General features: G+C 38.2%; 3 protein-coding genes across 3 annotated transcripts in view; 2 read left to right on the top strand and 1 right to left on the bottom strand.

Annotated features, from left to right (window-relative positions):
- Positions 1–4,075, top strand: part of hydin (HYDIN axonemal central pair apparatus protein) — a gene marked incomplete at its 5' end in the record, with an annotated part of 52,575 nt that extends 48,500 nt beyond the window's left edge. The window contains 2 exons of the mRNA XM_084125140.1: positions 277–501; positions 1,981–4,075. Coding sequence (XP_083981266.1) covers positions 277–501; positions 1,981–2,490 — 735 coding nt within the window. The 3' untranslated portion in view covers positions 2,491–4,075. The remainder of the gene's footprint in view (positions 1–276; positions 502–1,980) is intronic.
- The window catches only part of LOC311089526 (hydrocephalus-inducing protein homolog), a gene marked incomplete at its 5' end in the record, with an annotated part of 145,440 nt that overhangs the window by 95,331 nt on the left and 26,988 nt on the right, over positions 1–23,121 (bottom strand). The window lies entirely within an intron of this gene.
- Positions 6,290–23,121, top strand: part of LOC311090042 (hydrocephalus-inducing protein homolog) — a gene marked incomplete at its 3' end in the record, with an annotated part of 33,899 nt that continues 17,067 nt past the window's right edge. Inside the window, exons 1-3 of the mRNA XM_084125141.1 lie at positions 6,290–6,627; positions 17,098–17,122; positions 22,153–22,278. Coding sequence (XP_083981267.1) covers positions 17,120–17,122; positions 22,153–22,278 — 129 coding nt within the window. The 5' untranslated portion in view covers positions 6,290–6,627; positions 17,098–17,119. The remainder of the gene's footprint in view (positions 6,628–17,097; positions 17,123–22,152; positions 22,279–23,121) is intronic.

The following is a 23,121-nucleotide window of genomic DNA, read 5'->3' on the forward strand; positions in this document are numbered from 1 at the left end:
GATACTAACATACTTCAAAATCTCTTCATTTGTGTTCCACAGAAGAAAGTAAGTCATACAGGTTAGGAACGACATGAGGGGAAATGATGACAGGATTTACATTTTTGGGTGGACTATCCCTTTAAGGTGTGCACCATCGTGGGCCATTAAAAAAATAATTAAAGAATTCAAATGAAATGCAAACGAAGAAAAAAACCAAGGTGATTTTGCTGTGGTGACCCTAGTATTTAATGGCCGTTTTTTTAAGAGTCTTGTTGTTTGTTTTTTATTACTTAGGTTAGATTTACATTTGAATATCTACCTCTGTGTGAGGGAGAGTCCACAGCCCGGCTGGTGTTGTACGCTGCTGAACTCGGACACTTCTTTTATGAGCTTCAGCTGAAGGCCCTGCCTGCACCCCTTGAGAAGCCTTTATATTTCAGAGCACCACTTGGCAGCAAACACAGTGTCATAGCTAAGTTCACCAACTTCTCTCGTGTCAAGTCCGAATATATCTGCAAGGTAAGAGACCCTAATTTCCCATTATTATCTAGCAGATTTTATTTTCGTGATAATAGGATTTAAAGAGACTGTTCACCCAAAAATGAAAAATCCGCCATCATTTACTCAACCTCATGTCATTCCAAACCTGTATGAACCTGTGGAACACAAAAGAAGATATTTTGAAGAGAAGAAGGAAAAGAAGGATGTTTGAATTGTTACCATGCAGGTCAATGATGTCTAAAACAGTCCATTTATTTTCACTGTATGGACAAAAAGAGACATTTTTCAAGTCTTTCCACAAAAAAAAAAAACATGGCGCAAGGCTCAATTCTTGCGCCACTCCTGTTCAACCTGTATATGCTCCCAATGAGCCAAATAATGAAAAAGGACCTAATTGCTTACCACAGCTACTGTATGCAGACGACACACAGATCTACTTAGCACTATCGCCTAACGATTACAGCCCCATTGACTCCCTGTGCCAATGCATTGATGAAGTCAACAGTTGGATGTGCCAAAACTTTCTTCAGTTAAACAAAGACAAAACTGAAGTCATTGCGTTTGGAAACAAAGATGAAGTTCTCAAGGTGAACGCATACCTTCACTCTAGGGGTCAAACAACTAAAAGTCAGGAATCTTGGTGTGTCTCTAGAGTCAGACCTTAGTTTCAGTATTCATGTCAAAGCAAAACTAAATCAGCATACTATCATCTTAAAAATATTGCAAGAATAGATGCTTTGTTTCCAGACAAGACTAGACTGCTTTCATCACCAGCAGGGTGGATTATTGTAATGGACTCCTCACTGGCCTTCCCAAAAAGACCATAAGACAGTTGCGGCTCATACAGAACGCTGCCGCCAGGATTCTGAGCAGAACCAGAAAATATGAACATATCACACCAGTCCTCAGGTCTTTACACTGGCTCCCAGTTAGATTTAGGATTGATTTTAAAGTATTATTACTGGTATATAAATCATTCAATGGCCTAGGACCTCAATACATTGTAGATATGCTCACTGAATATAAACCCAACAGATTACTCAGATCATTAGGTTCACATCACCTAGAAATACCAAGGGTTCACTCTAAACATGGCGAGTCCGCTTTTAGCTATTATGCCAGCCGCAGCTGAACCAGCTTCCAGAAGAGATCAGATGTGCTCCTACAGTAGTCACATTCAAATCCGGACTCAAAACACTTCTGTTTAGCTGTGCATTTAATGAATGAGCACTGTGCCACTGTTCGTCCGACTGTTTGTACTGTACTGTATTTTATTTTATTTTTTATTCTAAACTGTTTTAATTATTCTTTTTTTTTATTATTTTAATTTCTTCTATGTAAAGTACTTTGCTACATTGTGTATGAAATGTGCTATATAAATAAACTTGCCTTGCCTTGCCAAAAGAAAGTCATACAGGTTTGCAACAACATTTATAGCAACATAAATTCTAATATCTTTGCTAAAATAATTCCTCTCAAATCTGGTTTCTGACTCAGATGGACAACCCAAACTTCACTGTAGAGAAGAACATTAAAGCAGCAGCGGGGAACCAGACTGGCACAGATATCAGCGTGCCAGTTCATTTCGAACCTTGCCAGGTGGGAGACCTCCAAAGCCAGCTCACCATCTCCTCAGACGTCGGAGGGGAGTATGTCTTCCCTCTGTTTGGCACCTGCACCCCACCTAAACCTCAGGGTCCCCTCGCCATCAGCTTAGGTTCCAGTGTCTCGATCTCCTTTAAGAATGTCTTTCAACAGGCCACCACCTTCTCCTTTCAGGTAGACAACCCTGCCTTCACTATCAAGGGTGCAGAGACTATTGCACCTCAAAAAACTCAGCACATACAGGTTACATTTGACGGCCCTCCTACGAGCTCCAGAGGCCCATGTCACGGAAAGCTGACAATTTCCTGCCCACGTATGGAGAGCCATGGACAGGGCATCTTCTGGGTTTACTACTTGAAAGGTTACTGTCCAGAGCTTCCTTCAGAGAAAAAAACAGCATGAAGAAGGAGGTCTGCTATTCCTGGATAAAATGATTCATGGTAGTGGTTAGAAAATGTAATATTCTTTTTTTTTTATTATATATATATATACATGTTTCTTGGGGCCGTTAAAGGTGCTCTAAGCGATGTCACGCGTTTTTTAGGCCAAAACATTTTTTGTCACATACAGCAAACATCTCCTCACTATCCGCTAGCTACCTGTCCCCTGAACTAGGGATGTTAACCGATGACCGTTTGACCGATGGTTGACCGCATCAACATTAACCGATCAAAGTTGTCGGTAGTCGGTAAAAAAAAAAAAGTGATCTCTAAATTAGGCTATTATAGACGGTGGACTAAACGCTACTACAGTTAGCCATCTCATTCCAAGATCTTTTTGTGTGAAGTGAACAAATCCCTCACACTCAATTTTTCCTAACTCGCCTGTTTGTACTTAATAAACCAATAAAAACATTTGGCGCGAGGTCACAGCGTTTGGGTTCGCGCGCTCACAAGGTTTGCGAAAAGTAAAGGCTACAGGCTAAAACACTCGAGGTTAGAGCCAGGGCAGACGACAGGATGAAGCGTGCAAAGAAGAGTAGTGTGTGGGACCATTTCACCAAAAAGAATGACACAGATGTAAGTTGCAACTTGTGTGATACAGTGCTTAAATACAGTAGTAGCACATCATCTATGATGTATCACCTGAAAACGCGACACCCGCAAGCCTCTTCGGGTGAGAAAGGTAGCCAAAGCCAACCTACCGATAAGGTGATGATGATCATCATCTTTCTTTATTATTGTTAGCACTACCTCAGACTAAAGCGGCGTCTCTTCGGAGCTGTCATTTCCTTAAATGAGCCGCGGCAATGTTTCAAATGAGCTTCTAACGCTAGACAAACGCCTTTATTTTCAACGCGATCACCTTGTACCCAAACCATTTTGAGTCATTTGTCCTCCGATTACATACAAGCTCCCCGGCGCCGCGTTTGCGGGACTCATGTTTCGCGCTGTAGGGGATTTTAAAAAAAGTGACGTGAGTGGAAGGGCTGCGCAGTGTGTGTGTGTGAGCGGGAGGCAGAGCGGCAGTGAGATGCGATAGAGTTGCGAAATTGCAGGCGCGGCTCGAAATGGCTGTTATTTCAAATAGCGTAGCATATTTTAAACTAACCGGTTAACCGGTTTCAACCGGCTAATGAGGCTCGGTGGTCGGTCAAGAAAATGTTTAGTTTTCGCCATCCCTACCCTGAACACACTGTAAAAAAACGCGGTCTCTGCAGACACCACAGGCTCCACAAACGGCTACAAAAACAAACTGGGCTAACCCGCACCACGAAACATAACAAACTGTTCCAGCCAATAACCGACAAGAAGGATTTGGGGGTGGGGTTTGGGTCCGTTTTGTTTGACAATACTTCAAACGTCAACAAGAAGTGACGTCACCCAACATCGCTTAGAGCACCTTTAAGTTTTAAATTTGTTCTTTTCACATAAAGATGATTTTATTTATTTTTAATCCATCTTTCAGTTTGAAGAAATATGCTTCTTTAAACAAAACACAAATGTATTGTAAAGACTCAAAATGAAAAATAAAAAGTTCTGTAGCACTCAGGTTTGCTGTTTGAATCACATCAGTCAAGTATCAAGTGAACTGCTGTAGCTTCAGGTGCTCCTCTTTAGTCCACCAGGAGGTGCACTTGTTGCTCTTACATCACCTTTAACATGTCCTGTCTACTGAGGCATGATGGGAGGTATATTCCCTCTATGTTCATGTGTGTGTGCATATAGTGTATATGTTTCATTCTCATATGCAGTGCATATGTGTGGGTTCATCTCTCATTTTCCCAGCCAAGCCTTCCTGCATGCTTTTTGGAAATAATTTCAACTCACTTGTCTGGCCATATTTACTGTAAATCTCAAAAACAGAAAGTGGGTGAGTGGAGTGATTGCAGAGACAGGCTGACGTTAGAAGTTACTCATTATATCTGTGCTATAATTATTATTAACTATATATATATATATATATATATATATATATATATATATATATATAAAATGAAATTGTATCCTTGGCAAAAATAAATAGCTACTAAGTACCAAAACAACTAAAACTGAATTCAAAAAGATTAATAGAAAAATAGAAATATTTAAAGATAAATAGAAATATTAAAAAAACGTATAAAAATGTCAAAAGTTCATAGCAAAGTTACTAAAACTTAAAGTAAAATTAAAATGAAATCTAAAATATTAAACTAAAAGCTCATTTAAAATATTAATAAAAACTATAATAGTATATATGTAAATTATACTAAAATAACACTGCTCATATGAAGTGTCATCAATTTAAGTGTTCCAAATACTCTTTTGTGTGTGTGTGTGTGTGTGTGTGTGTGTGATCAAAAATACTAAGCTTTATAGTATTTAAAAAAATTAATATACTATAAAGCTTATGATCACACACACACACAGACACATTTTCTTTTCCTTTATTATGGTTTTATTCATCTTATATTTTTCTACCTGTTTATATAAGTGGTTATATTCACCTTAACAACATACATTTAAAAACTGCTGCTAGCTGAGACATTTATGCAGTCTAATAAATATAATATATAAATGAACAACACATATATTATCAGTCTGCCTCAGTGTGTCCAATCTGAAAGCTTTGGGAAAGGCACATCCCCAATGTCTCTGCATCTGGTTTGTCAGCCTCAAACTGAAAAAGGAGCCAGAATAACCATTCACTAGTGTCATTTTGCTCCCTGCACGTGCCACAATATACCACTGAGTTTGTTTACGTGTGGTAAAGAGAACAACTCAGAGTAGAACGTCACGGGTTGCCGTCTCTAAAATATGGTTATAACATGGCGTGAACGCAGCATAAGCTCATTGTTTTGGTTCAGTAGTAACTGTAAATACTGTACATACGCTGACAGGCAGGTGACATTGGAGCGAATGCAATGATTGGACAAACATTTTTTGGTTCTGAGACTTCAACAGATGATATGTACATTTTGTAATATTTAGGCCACTTCTATTATCGATTGCTATCAGGATGTTAAAGGATTAGTTCACTTAAAAATTAAAATTCTGTCATCATTACTCACCATCAAGTTGTTTCAAACTTGTATGAATATTTTTTTTTCCTACTATGGAAGTCAATGGCACGCATCAACTGTCTGTTACTAACATTCTTCAAAATATCTTATTTTGTGTTCAGCAGAAGAAAGAAATTCATACAGGTTTGAAACAACTTGAGGGAGAGTAAATGATGACAGAATTTTCATTTTAAAGTTAACTATTCCTTTAAGAGAGTTTCAACAAGAATAGCAAAAGTGTTTATGAAAATATTGCCTATACCCTACCTTTAACTGCATCTAGCCTAGGCTATATAGAATAGGCCTAAATATCGTTATTTCTGTGGGATAATGACTTAAAAGCATGCACTTAGGGTGTATTTATTGTGTCTTTTTAAGTAGATAGTCATGTAGAAGAAAGAGGAAAATACGGATCATATGTTTCCACGAATGGCACAGATCTAAAACTGAGAGTTACTGCAGTAAACTAAGCCAAAAATGGACTTAACAACATTACCATAGCTTTCTAGGATCAATGGGCATTACAGTCTATTCCCTATTTAATAGTAGGCCTAGCTACTCTTTTAAGTGCTAATAATGCTTTTTCTCGCATTTTTCTGCATCTGGACTAAATGGATGGCACTTATTGAACTGCTCCGGTTAGGTGAGACAGGAGGGCTGAGTTTTGGGATGTGTGCCGCCGCTGATGTCATAGAGGAGGAGGGATCGCCCCCATAAGCGCGCAGCATGAACGATCCGCGGCAAAAGGATGTGTGAACAAGCAGCGCGGTACTGCAGGGACGGTGTCCAAAAACTGCTCCACAAAGAACAAGCTAAACTCCGGGCAAAGGACAGCAAAGACCAGCACAAACCCGGGGCTCAGGACAGCGAGACAGCGACGGCTGCACAGTCCGGAAACAGCGGTTCTCAGCCCGGTGGAATTGACGGGCTCGTCCGCTGGATAGTCACCAAGATGAGCGACAATAAAAGCATCTCTACTCGGGAATATGAAGGAGGAGGCGGCGGTGGCTCAGGAGCAGGCACCGGAGCCCCGAAAGGGCATCTCTGTCATTTTGGACGTAGGTTTTTAATATTTTATCATTGTATGTATAAAGAAACATGAAATGTATGCATTCGTTCAACTTTATTCAATCGCCATAATAAATAAACTAATTAAACAATTAACCAAGTTTTGAACAGTTAAAAAAATATCTCGCCAAACTTTGATAGCCTAGGCTACTCAAGCAATTACAGCAAGGCAAATACACTTTATGAATTTTAATCTATTTAACTTTTTTTTTTTTATCCAATCCACCCATTTTGCAGAACAGTTATGAATTTGACACTTTGCATGTCAATGTTATGTACAATTTTAGTTTTTACATAGTTTTTCTGGAGTAGCCTACTAAATTCTGATTGTTTAATTGTGCAATCAATTTTTGTATAATAGCTAATAATCAATGAGATATTTCGCGTTGAACTTGACGATGGTAAAATACCATAGTCAAATCACTCTGCGCACTTTTTAGGCTACTCTTTACATATGACGCAAAGAAACCTGGCGCCATCGTGCGACTAAAAATGGTTGCATAGCCTACTACGATAAAAAATGGTTTGTTTTAATTTTAGTATAGGCCTACATTGTGTTGTGAGCATAAAACCTTTGATAAAAGCTCAAGAGTGCCCAAGCAAGAAAACAAAAAAACAAAGCAATGAACCGAAAAGAAATACTGATGAGAGATAGCCTACTTACAAATAAGTTACGGTTCTAAATCCCAGATAACTAGAAAAATAAGTTATTTTAATTTACAGCAATTTAATTTATAATATTTAAATTGATAATGTAATATTGTTGAAGTGTTAATGTATGAAGTAATGGACTATTTTTCTTAGCGGAAGCTAAGATAATCTAGTAGGCTACGATGATAAAAATAATTTCTCAACTCAATCAATATTTCATGTACAAGACAAGTAGTTATTTATTTGTTAAGTAGTCACGTAATAAGTTAGATAATATACTGTCAGATGGACGGTCATTGTTGCTAAATAAACCCCGTTCAGGGTGTGACAGTCCTCCTCATCCCAATGTGACTCTTGTATGTCTCAGAGAAGCATACTCGAATCTAAATAATTTATTACACTTTTCCTGTGAGCCCGGCAGTTATGCTGTGTGGTTGGCTGCTGTGGCAAGGTCTCAGCAGTATTGATTTAGTTACTAAATTTTAGTAGGTCAAATTATTGCCTCAGTATTGTTCATTGCTGCTAGATAATTATATGTATTTGATGGTCATACCTCTTGAGATTTCTACATTGCTTTTTGGGGAGAAGTTAAAACATTTAAGAGAGTGATAAGTAGTTCAGTCCCAGACTCCCAGACGCAGATAGCCTACAGTCTCAGGTAACCAGAGTAGAAAGGAAAGGGGACAAAAACTAATTAAAAACCTCAGAAAAAGACCAGAGGCACTGATGCACCCTAGTATAAATACAATAGTGAAGGTGGAGGAAATTAATAAGGGAGGGGTTAAGCAGATAATGAGGTGCTGTAGATAATTTGTCTTTTATGGATAGTGAGCGCTTGTACATATGGTATGGAGGTATGGAGCGCAGGTACTTGTAGGGGAATTGATTTTACCCTATGCTTTGTGAGAGAATTCCATTACTTAACTCATCTCTACCAAATGACACGTCTGCTGCCACCTCTGTTCCAGGATCAGCCTGACTGAGCCTTAACAGTGTATTGGTAAACAACTGAGCCACAGAGCGTCATTTATCGTTACTTTTCATTTTAAAAGTGTCTAAAGCAGCATGCAGTTGTAAAGACCACTGTTTCCATTTCAGAAAGCTTTCGATTCACCGGCTAGACAAGTTATGGATTCAAGGTGTTGAATTCTCTCAGCACGGCTTCCCCAAACCAGACAGTGAAAACTAAGTAACAAGCTGTCATAAAGAAGGCTAAGTGTGTTTCACAGTATTCATGTCTCAGGTCCCAGACCTCATCTGGCTTAAGGAAGTAATTAAGTCAATTTTATGTTTTTTGAACACTTCTTTTCCACTGGGGTTGAATGCTGTGCACTAAATTACAGTAGCGCTCTCGTTTATGCTTTAAAAGCGAGGACGTTAGGCATAGAAGTCGGCTTGAAACGGAAGTTGCGAGAATCTTTTCTTTCCTTTTGTGACGTGTATCCGAATGAAACGGCTTCTCGAACAAGAAAAAAGGCGGGACTTGATTTTGTCCGTCGGGATTGGATGGTTGTGGTTTGCTATTACTGTGATGTCATGTGAGTGACAGGTTGTCCCGCCCTCACACCAGTAAACACGTCATCAGAGAATAGAAGAGATGTCGCTGCAAAAGGGAGGGGAAGATATTTTTTATTAAAGATTAGGAGGGCACATGAGTTAAAAAAATATAATGATCTGCACGGATGTATAACTCATTTATAATAAATACTGCAATATTCCATAAAAACAGGAATTGTCAAGTTTGATTTCATGGTGACTTTAATGTACATGTGTGAGAACAGATACAGTAGATGATCAAATGGTGACTGCACTTGACATTTACTAAAGACTTCATCGCACTATTGACTTACAAATACAAATATACTTGGCATTTGTTCAGTGAATTGGATTTGATCCAAAGCACAGAGAATCAATCCAACTGACTTAGCAAGTCTAACTGTGAGTCCACATATTAAACAAGTCCATTCATTGAGCCACACTCTCTCCATTCAGACACTCTTTATCAATCTTTAGCATTATTTGCCTAATACCTCACTCTCTTTCACTCACCGTTATATCTCCTTTTGTCAACACAAAGAATCAGTGTTATAAAGAGTCTTTTAGCCGTAAAGAGAAAATAGAAATTTGGAAACAAGCGTCAGTACGTTTACAACAATATTCCGATATAAGCCTATTAAGACAATACTCTGATTAAGAAACTACAATGTAAACAGGGATTTCTGATTACCTTAATAGACATGTAGGCTACACATCTTAAAGTTGCAGTATAGGGTACTATTAAAGTCGTGTGGGAATTCTCAGGACAACAGTTTGACAGCAAACAAGAGAGCATGGCTTCAGAATTTGTATCCACCCTCGTCTATTTGCACGTATAGCATGACAAATAATTAATTGCACTTGAAGCTTTCGTAAAATGAAAAATGAAAACACCCTAAACTGTATATGGTACCATAACGAAGACGAATTGTATGTTGACACGGAGGGAATGTCAGACGACATTGCATGGTGATGTAATGACGTGTGCCATTAATCTTTCTCTAATGAAAAACGGGTAACATAAAAGGAATATTCTAAAAGCAATTCATGTAAACACCTTAATCAGCATATTGTCTTATTCAGAATAAGGTCAATAATTAGATTACTGTCGTAAAGTAGAGCCTAATTTGTTTTTCCTATGATGTCTGAATTTAGTCCATTGCAGTATTTGATTTGATTATTGTTCTGCTGGATAATGAGATGGTAGTTTTGTATAGTTGTTCATTGTTTTGTAGCTGAGAAACCAATCATAATGCCATTTTTGTACAAGCTAATATGATTCTTTAGGGTCTAAATTAAAAGTTTGTAATATACTTGAATTAAAAATTCTCATTAGTATTGTAAGAAAACTGTGATGGCTAAGGCCACACTGAACGAACACTTAATTTGAATGGTTCTAGTTTACTTTGAATATGAAATTGATATTTTGTTTTTTCTAGGGGATTAATGGTTTTGTCTGTTTATTTACAAATTATTTTGTTTCTTTAAATGTTATTTATCCAAACACATGTTGTCTCTTTGGTGCTGTAGACCCCAAAGAGCAACAAAACCAATAATCATTTATTTCTAGAGTGCACGCTAGTGAGTAAATGAAAGCTATGGATTTAACATTTTATTTAAGTTTGTTTAAATGTGTACATCTTACCCGTGGTTCCACCGAGGTCCATGACTGCAGCATGGAACAAAGGCTTGGAATTAAAAGGGCGCGGCCTTTCCTGGTGTCCTTTATATATTCGGTTGGGAATTATGGGAAATGTAGTTTTTGGGACAATATGTTTTAGGGGGTTGTGTGTTAATTTGAATGTGTTTAAAAAATGTTTTGTGTGTGTATGTTTAAGTGTATTTTCATCATGGCTTTATGATAAATGTGATTTTTATTTTGTTTATTTGAGTTTGTGTAGAGATGTATTTCTTTCTTTCCCTCTTTAAGTTTGATGTAATTGAGAACTTGTGAGCCCCCTGTAATCATAAGAATGGTTTGGTCCAGCTTGTTAAAAGGGCTTCATTTTCTATGGCTGAGTTAGTTCGGGTGAGGGATCCCTGAGAAAACATCTGAGACCCAGAACTCAGTTGTGTGCTGATGCACAATTTATGAGTCAGTGTTTTTTTCTGCACAAAGTGTTGTTAATAAGTAAGTGTTGCGGTCAATAAAATTACACTTTGTTGACTCCATGAATGTCTCCTGAAAATTTAATGGAAGAACCCTTACAAAAACACTCATTTTACCTGGTCAAAAACAACTCTGTTTTCAGCACGCTGTTTAAGTACATGTGTCTTTAAATGATAATGAGCTTTGCTTACCCCACCCCTCTGTAACACAATAACACAATAATCATAATGCGTTGTTCATTATAAACGTGGGATTATGAATTATATTGAGAATGTCGTACATAGAAAACATGCTGTAATGTACCCTGAGTGTAAACCTTAGCCACATTCATTGTGAGGCGTGCTAGCGATTTGCAAAGATTAATATAAATATTAATATAAAGGTTAATCAAACGTTACACTCACTTCAGTTCTTCTGGAGGTGCAGCAGGAACACGAATAGTTGGTACTGATCCTTTTTTCAGGAGCAGCTTCTTAGCAAAACCAGCTTTATACTGATCCTCCGTTATAAAGCAGTCTGGTGTGTGAAATGATTCGCGCAAACATGAAAGCATTGACGTTGATCGTGGGGAATATTACCTTCGAAAACAAAACTCAGCCACTGCGTCTTCAGCGGTTCGGATTTAGGAACATCAAAATGACTGCTGTGTTCCTTATTACACCCAAGAACAGAACACCACAATCGCTTAGACGTCATTCTGCTCATAGACAGTGCTCCAGCGTATCAACAATGACTGCGCGGCGCGCGGACTATGATGACAGACAGCTCGCTCACAAGCGAGGGCGGGTCTGTGTTGAAACGCTGCTGTCAATCAATAATCGTGGGAGGGGTGTCGATTTTGTGACATCACAAAATCGAACGGCTCAATTTGAGACAGAGGAAAACATAAGAAGATTAAAAAAAAAAACACTGGATGGATTTCATTTTATGATGGTTGTGTACAGGCACTGCCAACACACATTTCAGTACAATCAACTTGAATTGTAAAAGTGCATGTACCATTATATGACCCCTTTAACAACCGTATACCTTTCGTGCATCCCCTTTATTCTCAAACAGTTCAGGAAGATACTGATGAAGAAAGGATGATAGGTCACACTTTATATTAGATGTCTTTAACTACTATGTACTTACATCAAAAAATATGTACAGTGTACTTATTGTGTTCATATTGTATTGCAAAACACTAGCTGCAATTGAGGTGTGATACGGGTAAGGTTAGGCACAGGTCTGGGGGTATGGTTAGGGTATTTTTAAGGGTAAAAGGTATTAGGGAAGAGTCAACTGTAATTTTAGATGTGATTACAGAAATTAATTACAGCTGTAATTACATGCAGGTTTTTCTTTTTTTTTTAGGACAATGTAAAAAGATGTATGTGCACAATAAGTGCAAATTATTAATTTAAATGTTAGTACATAGTAGTTAAAGGCGCAGTATAATCGAGATCTGACGCTTCTGTGATAACAATTCTTTGGTTCCTGTCGTTCAGTGGTTTTCAACTGGTTTTGAGGATCTGACACTGTACAAAAATATCTTTCTTTAAAATCTAATATGGAAGTTTATTAATACTACCATGCACTTAATAGGCCCAACGATATGCAAATTTCATTCAGCAAGGACACGTTAAATATATCAAAAGTGACAGTAAAAACTTAAACTGTTATAACAAAATAATCTATTTCAAATAAATGCTGTCTATTTCAAAAAAATTTAAGCAGCATAATTGTTTTCAACTGAGATGATAATAAGAAATGCTTTTTGAGCACCAAATCAGTATATTAAAATGATCTCTGAAGGATCACATTAGTGACACTGAAGTCTGGAATGATATTTAATATTTTATTATTTTTATTCAGATTTTCACATTACAGAACAACACACCAAAAGCATTACAAAAACAGACAAAAAGACTAAATCAAATCAAATTAATAAACAACCAAACAATTATATAATTCTTCCCAGATGTAAGGTAGCAGAAAGTATTTACTCTATTTTTAATCAAATAAATCCACACAAACCATGCTTATCCTTGATGCATGTGAATTGCTTTCTCGTCCCATTTAAAAGCTGATAATCCTATTAATTGTATTTATTTAAATATGCATGATTCTATGGTTATAGTTTTGTTATTTGCATTTAACTTCGTTTTTTTTAATTCACAGTCCACGAAATAAGAGCAGATCTGCGGCAACCTATTTTTGGGTCATGAACCTCCAGTTGAGAACCACTACTGGCGATTAATGCTGCAGACACTTTTGCTTTAAGATATAAAACAGCAAGAAAGATTAAATACCAATAGTGCCTCCAGCGCTTTTTTAAAATACATTACAGTATTGATTTTAGGGCTGCACAATTATGACAAAAATCATAATTGTCGATTATTCCCTTGAAATTGTAATTAATTATGATTATCACAGTTTTCACTGAATGATGTTTTGAATAGTTTGGCCATGGGACCCACATTTCCCCATGGTCATCAAGCCGTGACCCACCTTTTTAGGAATTATAATACATTTGTTTACACAAAAATTGTTGACACACACAAGTACTGTCCCCCTATACAAATAAATAGTAAGAATATGACTAATACTGATAAATAAACAGTAGGCCTACGAGGTTAAGCTATTAAATAGCAGTCCCAAACTAGTTTTTGTTAATACAATCTTGGTATGAGCCACCACAGTCATTTAAAAATATACAAAAAAACCAATAAGTGGCATTTTGGGGTTATGGAAACATCGGTTACCATGGTGATACACAATTACTTACAAGAAAGTGAGTGGAGGCTACGAGCGCAGTATAACGACAGACAGGACATGAAATTTAGTTTTTCTGAGGTGAGAGACTTTTTATTTCGTATCAAGTTATGAAAATAACTATAGAATAATGACACTGACATATAGCCTGATAACATTTCATCTGACCGCAGATACTGAATATGGAAAACGCGTTTTTTTTTTTTTTTTTTCTAATTTAAAACTTAACGACGTTGCATGCTTGTAGTTTATTTTGCGCTTTATATAGGCTATGTACTCGTCACTGCCATGAAGCGCGAAAATCAGCCTTTTAAATTTCAACCGCCCGTTGGGCTCATTGATTGTGTTGTCTCGTTCTTCATCGAGCAAGGATACGTGACGTGAGTATTGCGTTTTATTTACCTCAGCTAAATAAGATACGTAATTATTCAAACACAACCTACAACTTCATTTTCTAATGTGACTAACTTAATGTAGCCTCGTTTGCACTGTTTAGTTTTTCATTTCATTTGTCTGCTATTTATTTAGTCTCATTCGTTTCTTTGCTTCTCTGGATTTGTGGATGTTTCCTGGACTGATTCCGTTTAACGTTACCGAACTTTATCGTCTGGCTTTCGACTACTGCAGAAGTTCAGAACCGGTTTTGTTCATTAAATGTTCTGACCTTTGCTTTTTATGTTTTATTTATTATACTTAAAAGAAATTTGTATATTCATTTATTTAGTTTTTTTCTTTTTTCACAAAATGTATGACTTTTGGAAGTGCAATTAGATTACCATATGCAGTTAGTTTTAATAAAGTTGAATTAACGTAACCTTCTGTAATTTTTACTCTTCAAAGTGTACACTTGCAGGTGCTAATTTACTGATAGCCGCATTAAATAATAATAAGGATAAACAATATTTTAAAAATATATATATATAATTATCTAACATCTGACTAATTAAAAATTAACCTCAAAACATAAATTGCTAAATGGGGAATATCTATAGGCCTATCTAGCATAAAAAGAAAAAAATGTCAGAAAGTCATCTCTCAGTTGCTGAATGTAGCGCAACAACGTTGCTACAGCCCTGTTGCGTCCTGTTGCGAGCACGTAGACAGCGACGTTGCCACAGAAGAAATGTGTTTGCTGGGTTTAAGCATGCAGACGCAGTTAAGACAATTTGATGTATTCCACTTAATATTCAATAAAACAATATACAATAAGATTCGTTAACAACGTACCTCCTGGTGTTCTTCTAAAATGAGGGCGAGCCGTGAGTACAGTTTACAAACCCGTGGGAACGGATTGCGAAAGCGTGGGTACGTATGGTTTATGAATTTGTGGGAACGGATTGCAAAAACTGAAGGCACGGTTTACAAATCTGAGATTTATTAACCCGTGGATTTGTTAAACCGAGGGAACAGTTTGAGAATTTGTGAGTACGGTTTATAAACTGAACCAGCGGATAGATTGCAAAACCGTCGCCACGGATTGTGTTTTCTCTCTCCCACAGGTGACTTCCCAGGCTCCGTACTACGGTAACCGTAATCGCGATTAGAAATTTGATTAATTGTGCAGCCCTAATTGATCGAACATGGCTAATGTTGTTGTTCCTACAATCACTCTCCTCTTTTAATGGCCAATAATATGCTTCTAGTTCAAAAGAAGGAATCCATCTATTTATTTATTAGGAAAATGAGAAGGTCTGAATGGATCGACTGCTGTAAAATTAGCCCGTAGTGAGTAACGCTTCCCAGCACATTCTATTGACTGTGATTTTCCTTTGTTACAAGAGAGTCTTAAGTGGTCCATTTCACATCTGACTGGACAGTGTTATCAGGTTCCTCTTACAGGTATAAGCAACTCGCTCAATCTCTCACAAGTTCAATCAAACACATCGGCAATAGACAAACTAGCTTAGTCTTGATTAAAAAACAAAAATAAACTTATAATGTCATTTGTGCTGGTGGTTTTCTAAATGCAATGGAAGGATTCATTGCACCATGTTAAGGGCTGAGGTATCATGCAGTTGCAAACAGCCTATCTATAGAACCACCTCCTCCTTAGGTTGACTGACATTGAACCCTACAGAGAGACATTTTTTAATTACTTTTATCAGTCTTTTTTTTCTAATACATACAGTACTTTACTTTTCTTCAGCCACTATCTTAAAATATTTATGTTACTGTATTTCTGTCATGACAACTCTCGGGGAGATTGACATGGTAATAGAGATGGGCATGGTAATGGCTATGGCAATGTTAAAGGGATAGTTCGGCCAAAAATGATATTTAACCCATGATTTACTCACCCTCAAGCTGTTCAAGATCCATATGTCAATCTTTTTTCAGACGAACACATTTTCAGTTATTTTAGAAAATGTCTTAGATCTTTCAGTGGTTATAATGTGAAGCAATGGGGTCCAGCTCCTCCAAGTCCCAAAATGTGCATGCATCCTTCACAAAAGTAATCCATCCGGCTCCAGGGGGATAAACGAAGGCCTTCTGAGCATAATCCGTGCGGTTTTGTCGTAAAAATATACATATTTAAAACTTTATAAATGAAAATAACTGGCTTCCGGTAGCGGTCGACGCGCGTTCACAGAGATGGATGCGTCGTGACGTAGAACGAACGTGACAGCGCAGCCAGAGAGCAGAGCAAAACAAAACTCAACGTTCGTTCTACGTCACAACGCTTCCTACGCTACGTCCTACGTCATACGCCAGCATCCATCTCTGTGAACGCGCAGTTATTTTCGTTTATAAAGTTTTAAATATGTATATTTTTACGACAAAACCGCACGGATTACCCTCAGAAGGCCTTCGTTTATCCCCCTGGAGCCGGATGGATTACTTTTGTGAAGGATGCATGCACATTTTGGGACTTGGAGGAGCTGGACCCCATTGCTTCACATTATAACCACTGAAAGATCTAAGACATTTTCTAAAATAACTGAAAATGTGTTCGTCTGAAAAAAGATTGACATATGGATCTCGAACGGCTTGAGGGTGAGTAAATCATGGGTTAAATATCATTTTTGGCCGAACTATCCCTTTAATGTATTTGGTCTTGGCGGAATAGATCTGCTACGCTGCTGCAGAGCAAGGACCGAGACTTCTACTGCCAATACATTCACAGACATTGCTGTGAGCATGTAAGACATGCTGCTGCTGCACATGTAACACATGAAATAACCCCATAGCAGATCTATACAGGTGGAGCTGGGGAAGGTGGAGGGTTTCTGAAAGCGCGCTACAGACTGCTTACAGCAACACTACCAGTATTTGAATGTGGCTAAATAATTCGCAAGCTTAGGTGAATTCAAATGATAATGTGAATTAAAATGATTAATACTTTGTATTAATATACTGTATTTCTCTCTCTCTCTCTGTGTGTGTGTGTGTGTGTGTTTCATTTCAGATTTTCCGGAGAGCTGATAAGGATGGTGAGTGTAATCTGCTTCAATGTGAATGTGATACTTAGACTCTGTTCTATTCTTAACATGAAATCAGACCCGACCCTGTTTACTTTAATACACAATTCCCATCTCTTCATTGTACACTGCTGTTCAACAGTTTCGTTTCAATAAGATTTCTTTTAATCTCTTATGCTCACCAAGGCTGCATTTATTTAAGAATAAACACAGTATACATACAGTATATGCTGTTTAGTATTTATAGTAATGCAGTAAAAATAGTAATATTGTAAAATAATCTTCTGTTTTAATATATTTTAAAATGTAATTTATTCCTGTGATACAAAACTGAATATTCAGCATCATTACTCTAGTCTTCAGTGTCACATGATCCTTCAGAAATCATTCTAATATGCTGATCTGATGCTCAGGAAACATTTCTTATTATTATTAATGTGGAAATAAACATAATTTATTTGAAATGGACTTGCTGAATAAAAAAATCTTACTGACCCCAGACTTATGGATGGTGGTGTATGATCCACAGAATAAAATACAGCTATTATAGCTTTACACAACACTGAAGATCTTGACCATCTGTCCGCAAGGTACTGACAGCTGAAAAGACAGAACTTGAAGAAACATTCCAGAAAACACAATGGAAATGTGCTGCCTTGCACATAATCTTTTAAATAATTGCCATTTGCGGGGCTTATTAAAAGTTCAGATGTTTTTGTTCTCAGATGCCTGACCAGTATTATTTCTGCATATTCATTATTTATCCATATTCATACCCTGTGTCCACAAAACAATTACAATTATGAAGAGAGGCCCCGTTACATATTTTGCAGTGCTACAATTCATGTACTGTATGAGAAGATTCATATTATGTTTCATCCAGTTGTATTGTAATGCAGTTTTCTATATGATTCCTGATTCCCAATTAGCCTTGAGCTCTTGTCCTTCGTTATGGGCTCAGACCGGGTCACATCTGGTCTCAACTTTTGGTTTGAGATGAAATATATATATATATACAAAATATTTTTTCTTTGTTTTAGCTTTCTTGAAAAAGGATAACTCCATGCTGTGAAACTAGTTATTGTACAAGGGCTTAAAAAAGAGTCGATACAAATAACAGAGAGAGAAAACATGCAACAAACCTTGTTAAAAGGAGTAGTGGCTATTTGATGTGTGATGCTTGTGCCGTTTGTGTTATTTTTAAACCCAGGGGAGCAGCTTGGTGACAGTTTTAATGAGAGAGAGAGAGAGAGAGAGAGAGAGAGAGCGAGAGGGTGGGGAAGAAAGAAAAAAGAAGAATCGGGACCACAGGAGATGGGTGCCATGTTTTGCTACACTTTGGTTCCCTTTCGAGGGAACTTGCGATGTGTCGATGACTCTTTGGGAACGCCCCCAGCGTGATTGCGTCTGAAGCATCTATGTCCACTAGTCCAATGGAAAGAATGAACGTCACGGGCGGGTGACGTCATGACCAGGAGGAGATAAAAGCGCATTTGGTGCAACCGGCATTAGCTTCTGTTGCCTCAGCAAGCGATCTGTGTCTATACTGTCTGTTATATTTACTGTTGTCTGTCACGTTCTATCAGAAAAACACTATGGCGAAACAATTATACAAACTGTGTGCTTCTCCCTGCCCGCGCTATTTAACGGGTGGGGATACACACAAGCTTTGTGTGATGTGTTTGGGAGTGGAGCATGCGGTATCAGGCTTCGAGGGGGCTGATTGCCAGCATTGTGAGAAGCTTCCGCTTCGCATGCTCAGCTCCCGCTTCGCATGCTCAGCTCCCGCTTCGCATGCTCAGCTCCCGCTTGTCACTTTTTGACGAAAGTGGCCAGGCTCTCCAGGGCTCCAGACTAACTTTTTTCACTAGGAGCACAGTGGCCCCCAACTGAAAATTTTAGGGACACAACCAGAAAATGTAGGGGCGCACACTGTAAATCAACATACTAACCAAATTACTAATTTCCACTGTATTACAAATAAATACTTTGATAATAGATGCAGAAATTACAATGTGCTGTTTCAAATTCAGTGTCACATTTTATTGTGCACTTTTGAAGATGCAACAACAAGGTAAACTGACAGCACCATCACTGTCATGACAGTACAAATATTAAACAAATATACCATACTTTCAGAATAAAAAAAGTGCTTAGTAACAAAGTGCTTAGTAACCTTTCGGTCATTTCACAGTTACAAACAATACTTAAATGTATGTAAACATTAGGGGCACTGGCCAATAACATTCCACTAGAACAAGTAGGCCTAAACAACTTGTGCCTTTACTCACTCCCCCTTAGAGCAGATCCTCCTGTGTCCCACTAGGAGGCTCAGAAGGCCAGTCCTTGTAATTTGGCCTCCTAGACCTTTTACCCTGACTGGCAGCACGGAGAAAGCATTCCTAGGGATCGCAAATGGATCTTTCAGCGGGGTTGGAGACGGGTCCGAGGGCCTTATCTCATCCCTTACCTGGGGGATCCAGTGCTATCTCTCCGGTGTTGGAAGCCCGGGCTGCGGCTTCTTCCGCCCGGGAAGAGAGCCCAATGCTTCAGTGCTCTAGCTCCGAGGAGGTAGACTGAGCATTGAAAGTGTTCGCCATCTCTTTCCCCAGCATATGAGGAGCTGGTGGAGGTGATTACTCGTGCTGTAGATAAACTACATATTGAATGGCCAGCCGAGAAAAGGGGCGCTTGTCTCAAAAGTAAATTAGATGTGAGGAAGCGCTCGTCTAAAGTTTCACCTCCATCACGGGGCCTTCCATTTTTCCCACAGTGAGCTGTCTAGATTGTGGAACTGTGGGGCGATGCCCCGGGCAGAACAGACGCTTGCGAGCTATCTGTCTCCTGGTTTAGCATCGTCCCTGAAGGCCTTGGCTTTGCCCACTAAGCCATTAAAAACAACTAATAACATCTAATCTAGTGGGCAAAGCATATACGGCAGCAGGTCAAGCCGGAGCCTGCCTTCACACTATGGCAGTGCTTCAAGCATATCAGGCTGACCTGCTGGGGCCTAAGACCTAAGAAGGCTTCGGCTCAAAAGAAAAGGTCCTGACGCCACCAACGCCAGACCAGTGAGGGCAGCCCCAACCAGGATGGAGCGGTGTACACCTCAGTATACGGTGCCCGTTGGGGGCCGATCTGCAAACCCCGCCACCCTCGATTTCCGACTCATTTTAAATGTTTTTGTCGCAGCTAATCTGTGCGTTAAAACGTATAATGGGCGCTTTTCTCCTCTTTAGTACTCTCCCCCTCTCTGCTCTAGATTTGCTGGTTAAATGAGTGTTTACGTGTGTGCTCACTGAAAATAAACATGCTGACAGCAACCTCCCGCACAGCATGCAAGCATCAAGGCTTCCCTGCTCTAGATCTTATGAATCATTAAAGTTGTGTAAAAATGGCATGATGGGTAAATAATGTCTCAGGATAATTCTCAGTCATGAATATTCCTGGTATTAATCATGTAGTGTGTTTATTGGACAGTGTACTGCTAAATATTAAAGACTTGAAGGATTTGCCGATGAGAATGTGGATTGGTTTTTACTTCAGATGAATGCGTTCTTTGTGTACCTTCAGTTTAGTCCTGCATAGTTTCATTAATAGTGGAGCTTTTGGACACCACATGTCTGTATCCTCCCGATATCCTCCAAATAATATTATCCCATACTAACTTCTAACTGCATGCATCTTTTAAACTGGATTTGGGCCTTACATCCCCAGTCTGTAACAGATAAGTAGGAAAAGTTCATGTGCCAAAGTCTATATAGCATAATTATTCTGCTGTAAGACACAGGCAGGTGTAAGCATGGCTAATGCTCTTCAGAGTGGGCACCGTCCCAACACAACTCATTTATGAATGCATTTACAGAACACTAGGAGAACGCCGGCTCTCACATCTTCCTCGGGATGAGCCCTGCTTTGATGGAAGCTGGCCTGAGATCTGAAACCCCTACTATGCCCACTAATAAAGCCTTACTGGGGCTTCTGGACAGATATCCACTCTCTGAACTGCAAAAGTCTGATGTCTGATGCCAGCTAACTGCTGCCTTAAAAATGGATCTGGAAGATAAATGAATATCCCGAGCCCATATGCTTCTCTGTGTCAGTGCTCACAGAGGTCAAAAACGGCTCCTGAGAGGCAGCAGTTGGAGAAAGTTTAATAAAAGCACAGAGTATACAAAGCGTCTCATGCACTGTTGGTTATAAAGATAGTGCTTTGTACTCTTTGTTTTTAGGTGCATTTTTCAAGATCTGTTTTTGCAATGCATCAAATACTGGCTCTCTCACAAACTACTCGAGCACAAAGCACTGTTGTTAGCGCATTTAATGTTTTTCTGAAAAGTTCTTGCCTTTTTCGCACATCTGAACGGTGTTGCTAAAGGTTTGCCGAGATGCAATGAGGTCTTTTTAGAGAAGCTTTAAACATACATCAGACTGCATTCAGAGAAGAACTTTATTTGCTAAGAATATGCTGTTGCAAAGTGCAACATTAAGTGAAGTCAGCAGGGAATTTTTTTTAAAGTATTTGAAAATGCTTTGGGATCCCGCAGGTCTGTTCAAATCACACTGTTCCGTCCCAAGAGACTTTGCCTAATTAAAAAAAATACTTCAGGCCTCCAGCTAAGAGGTGTGGGCTTGTTCCCATTCTTCCATTGTTTTGCCTTCCACCTCCACCCCACACTCGCTCTTTTTGCCGACCCGCTAATGGCAAATTTATGTTTGACTAATTAAGTTTGGCTAAAATTGTGACTTTTTAAAAAAGGTATCTGATTAGTTTACACTGTTCCACGTGTAAATAGAATAAAAGAAACATTGAATATGTGGTAGTGCTTTATTTAAATAACAGGTTAAAAAAGGTGGTCTGCTATTTTTTATAAAGGAAGCTCAGACAGACAGACAGACCTATATATATATATATATATATATATATATATATATATATATATATATATAATATAATATATATATATATACACACACACATATATATACACATATATAAAATATATAAATGCACTCATAACAGTCTGCAAATATCTTTCCAGCTGATTCCGTCAGTATATGCTCGAGAAATTTGCCAGACTACAGAGGAGCGATTATCAAACACTTACGAGTTGCATCCGCCCCGCATCCTGGAACTCTTAGACATGAGTGAGGCCACACATCACAAGGTAAAATACCATCATTTTAGCATGCTCAGCTCCAGCACTTAATTAATAAGTTTGCTCTTCTAATGTACATCACTGGTTCCAAGTATCTAAGTAGCAACATTTTCAAAGTTGATTAAGGACATCATTATAATAGTTTCTCTCTGGGGAGATACTAGAGGCTTTTAATTTGTATATGATAGCAATAGACCTTATTCAGAGCAGCGCCATGACAGGTATGAAAGCGAGGCTGTGAGGGATAGACTTATCGTGTTTTCAATGGCATCCGCTGTATAAAGCTCCTAGATCACTCATAATTATAGTGTGAACGCATAAAGAGTTTTTTTGTCTACTGAAATTTCTTGGAAAGATATTTTTGCTGTTTCATCAGCAGAACAATTAAAAAACACATTAAATAACAGTACAACCCACTGAAGAGATGCATGTCTCCCTCACAGCCTCACATTCATTCCTGTTAAAAATCAAAGATGGCGCTGCTGTGAATAAGGTCTATGGCAATTGTTTACAGTACCTTTATACATTAAAGTAAGGTGACTAGATTTCTGAAATGGAAACCTAAGGACGTTTCCTAGTTCCGTGGTCAAAAATGCCATTGAATTCTCACTTGTTATTATCTATGAATTTAAAAACAGGGACAATACATACTAATTATGATGCCTGTATTAAAACCCTGACTGTTTTTAATACAATTCACCAAAAATCACTATTATATAGTAGCTATTGCAAAAATCAAACAAAAGCAGTATTATATCGTAAAAGAATTATGACTTTACACGTTAAACACATTACAAAAATAAAACAATATAAACGAATATGAATTTAACAAATATTTTTTAACATTATTTT

Source organism: Abramis brama, assembly GCF_963993115.1.
Source record: "Abramis brama genome assembly, chromosome: 9".
Taxonomy (NCBI): Eukaryota; Metazoa; Chordata; class Actinopteri; order Cypriniformes; family Leuciscidae; genus Abramis; species Abramis brama.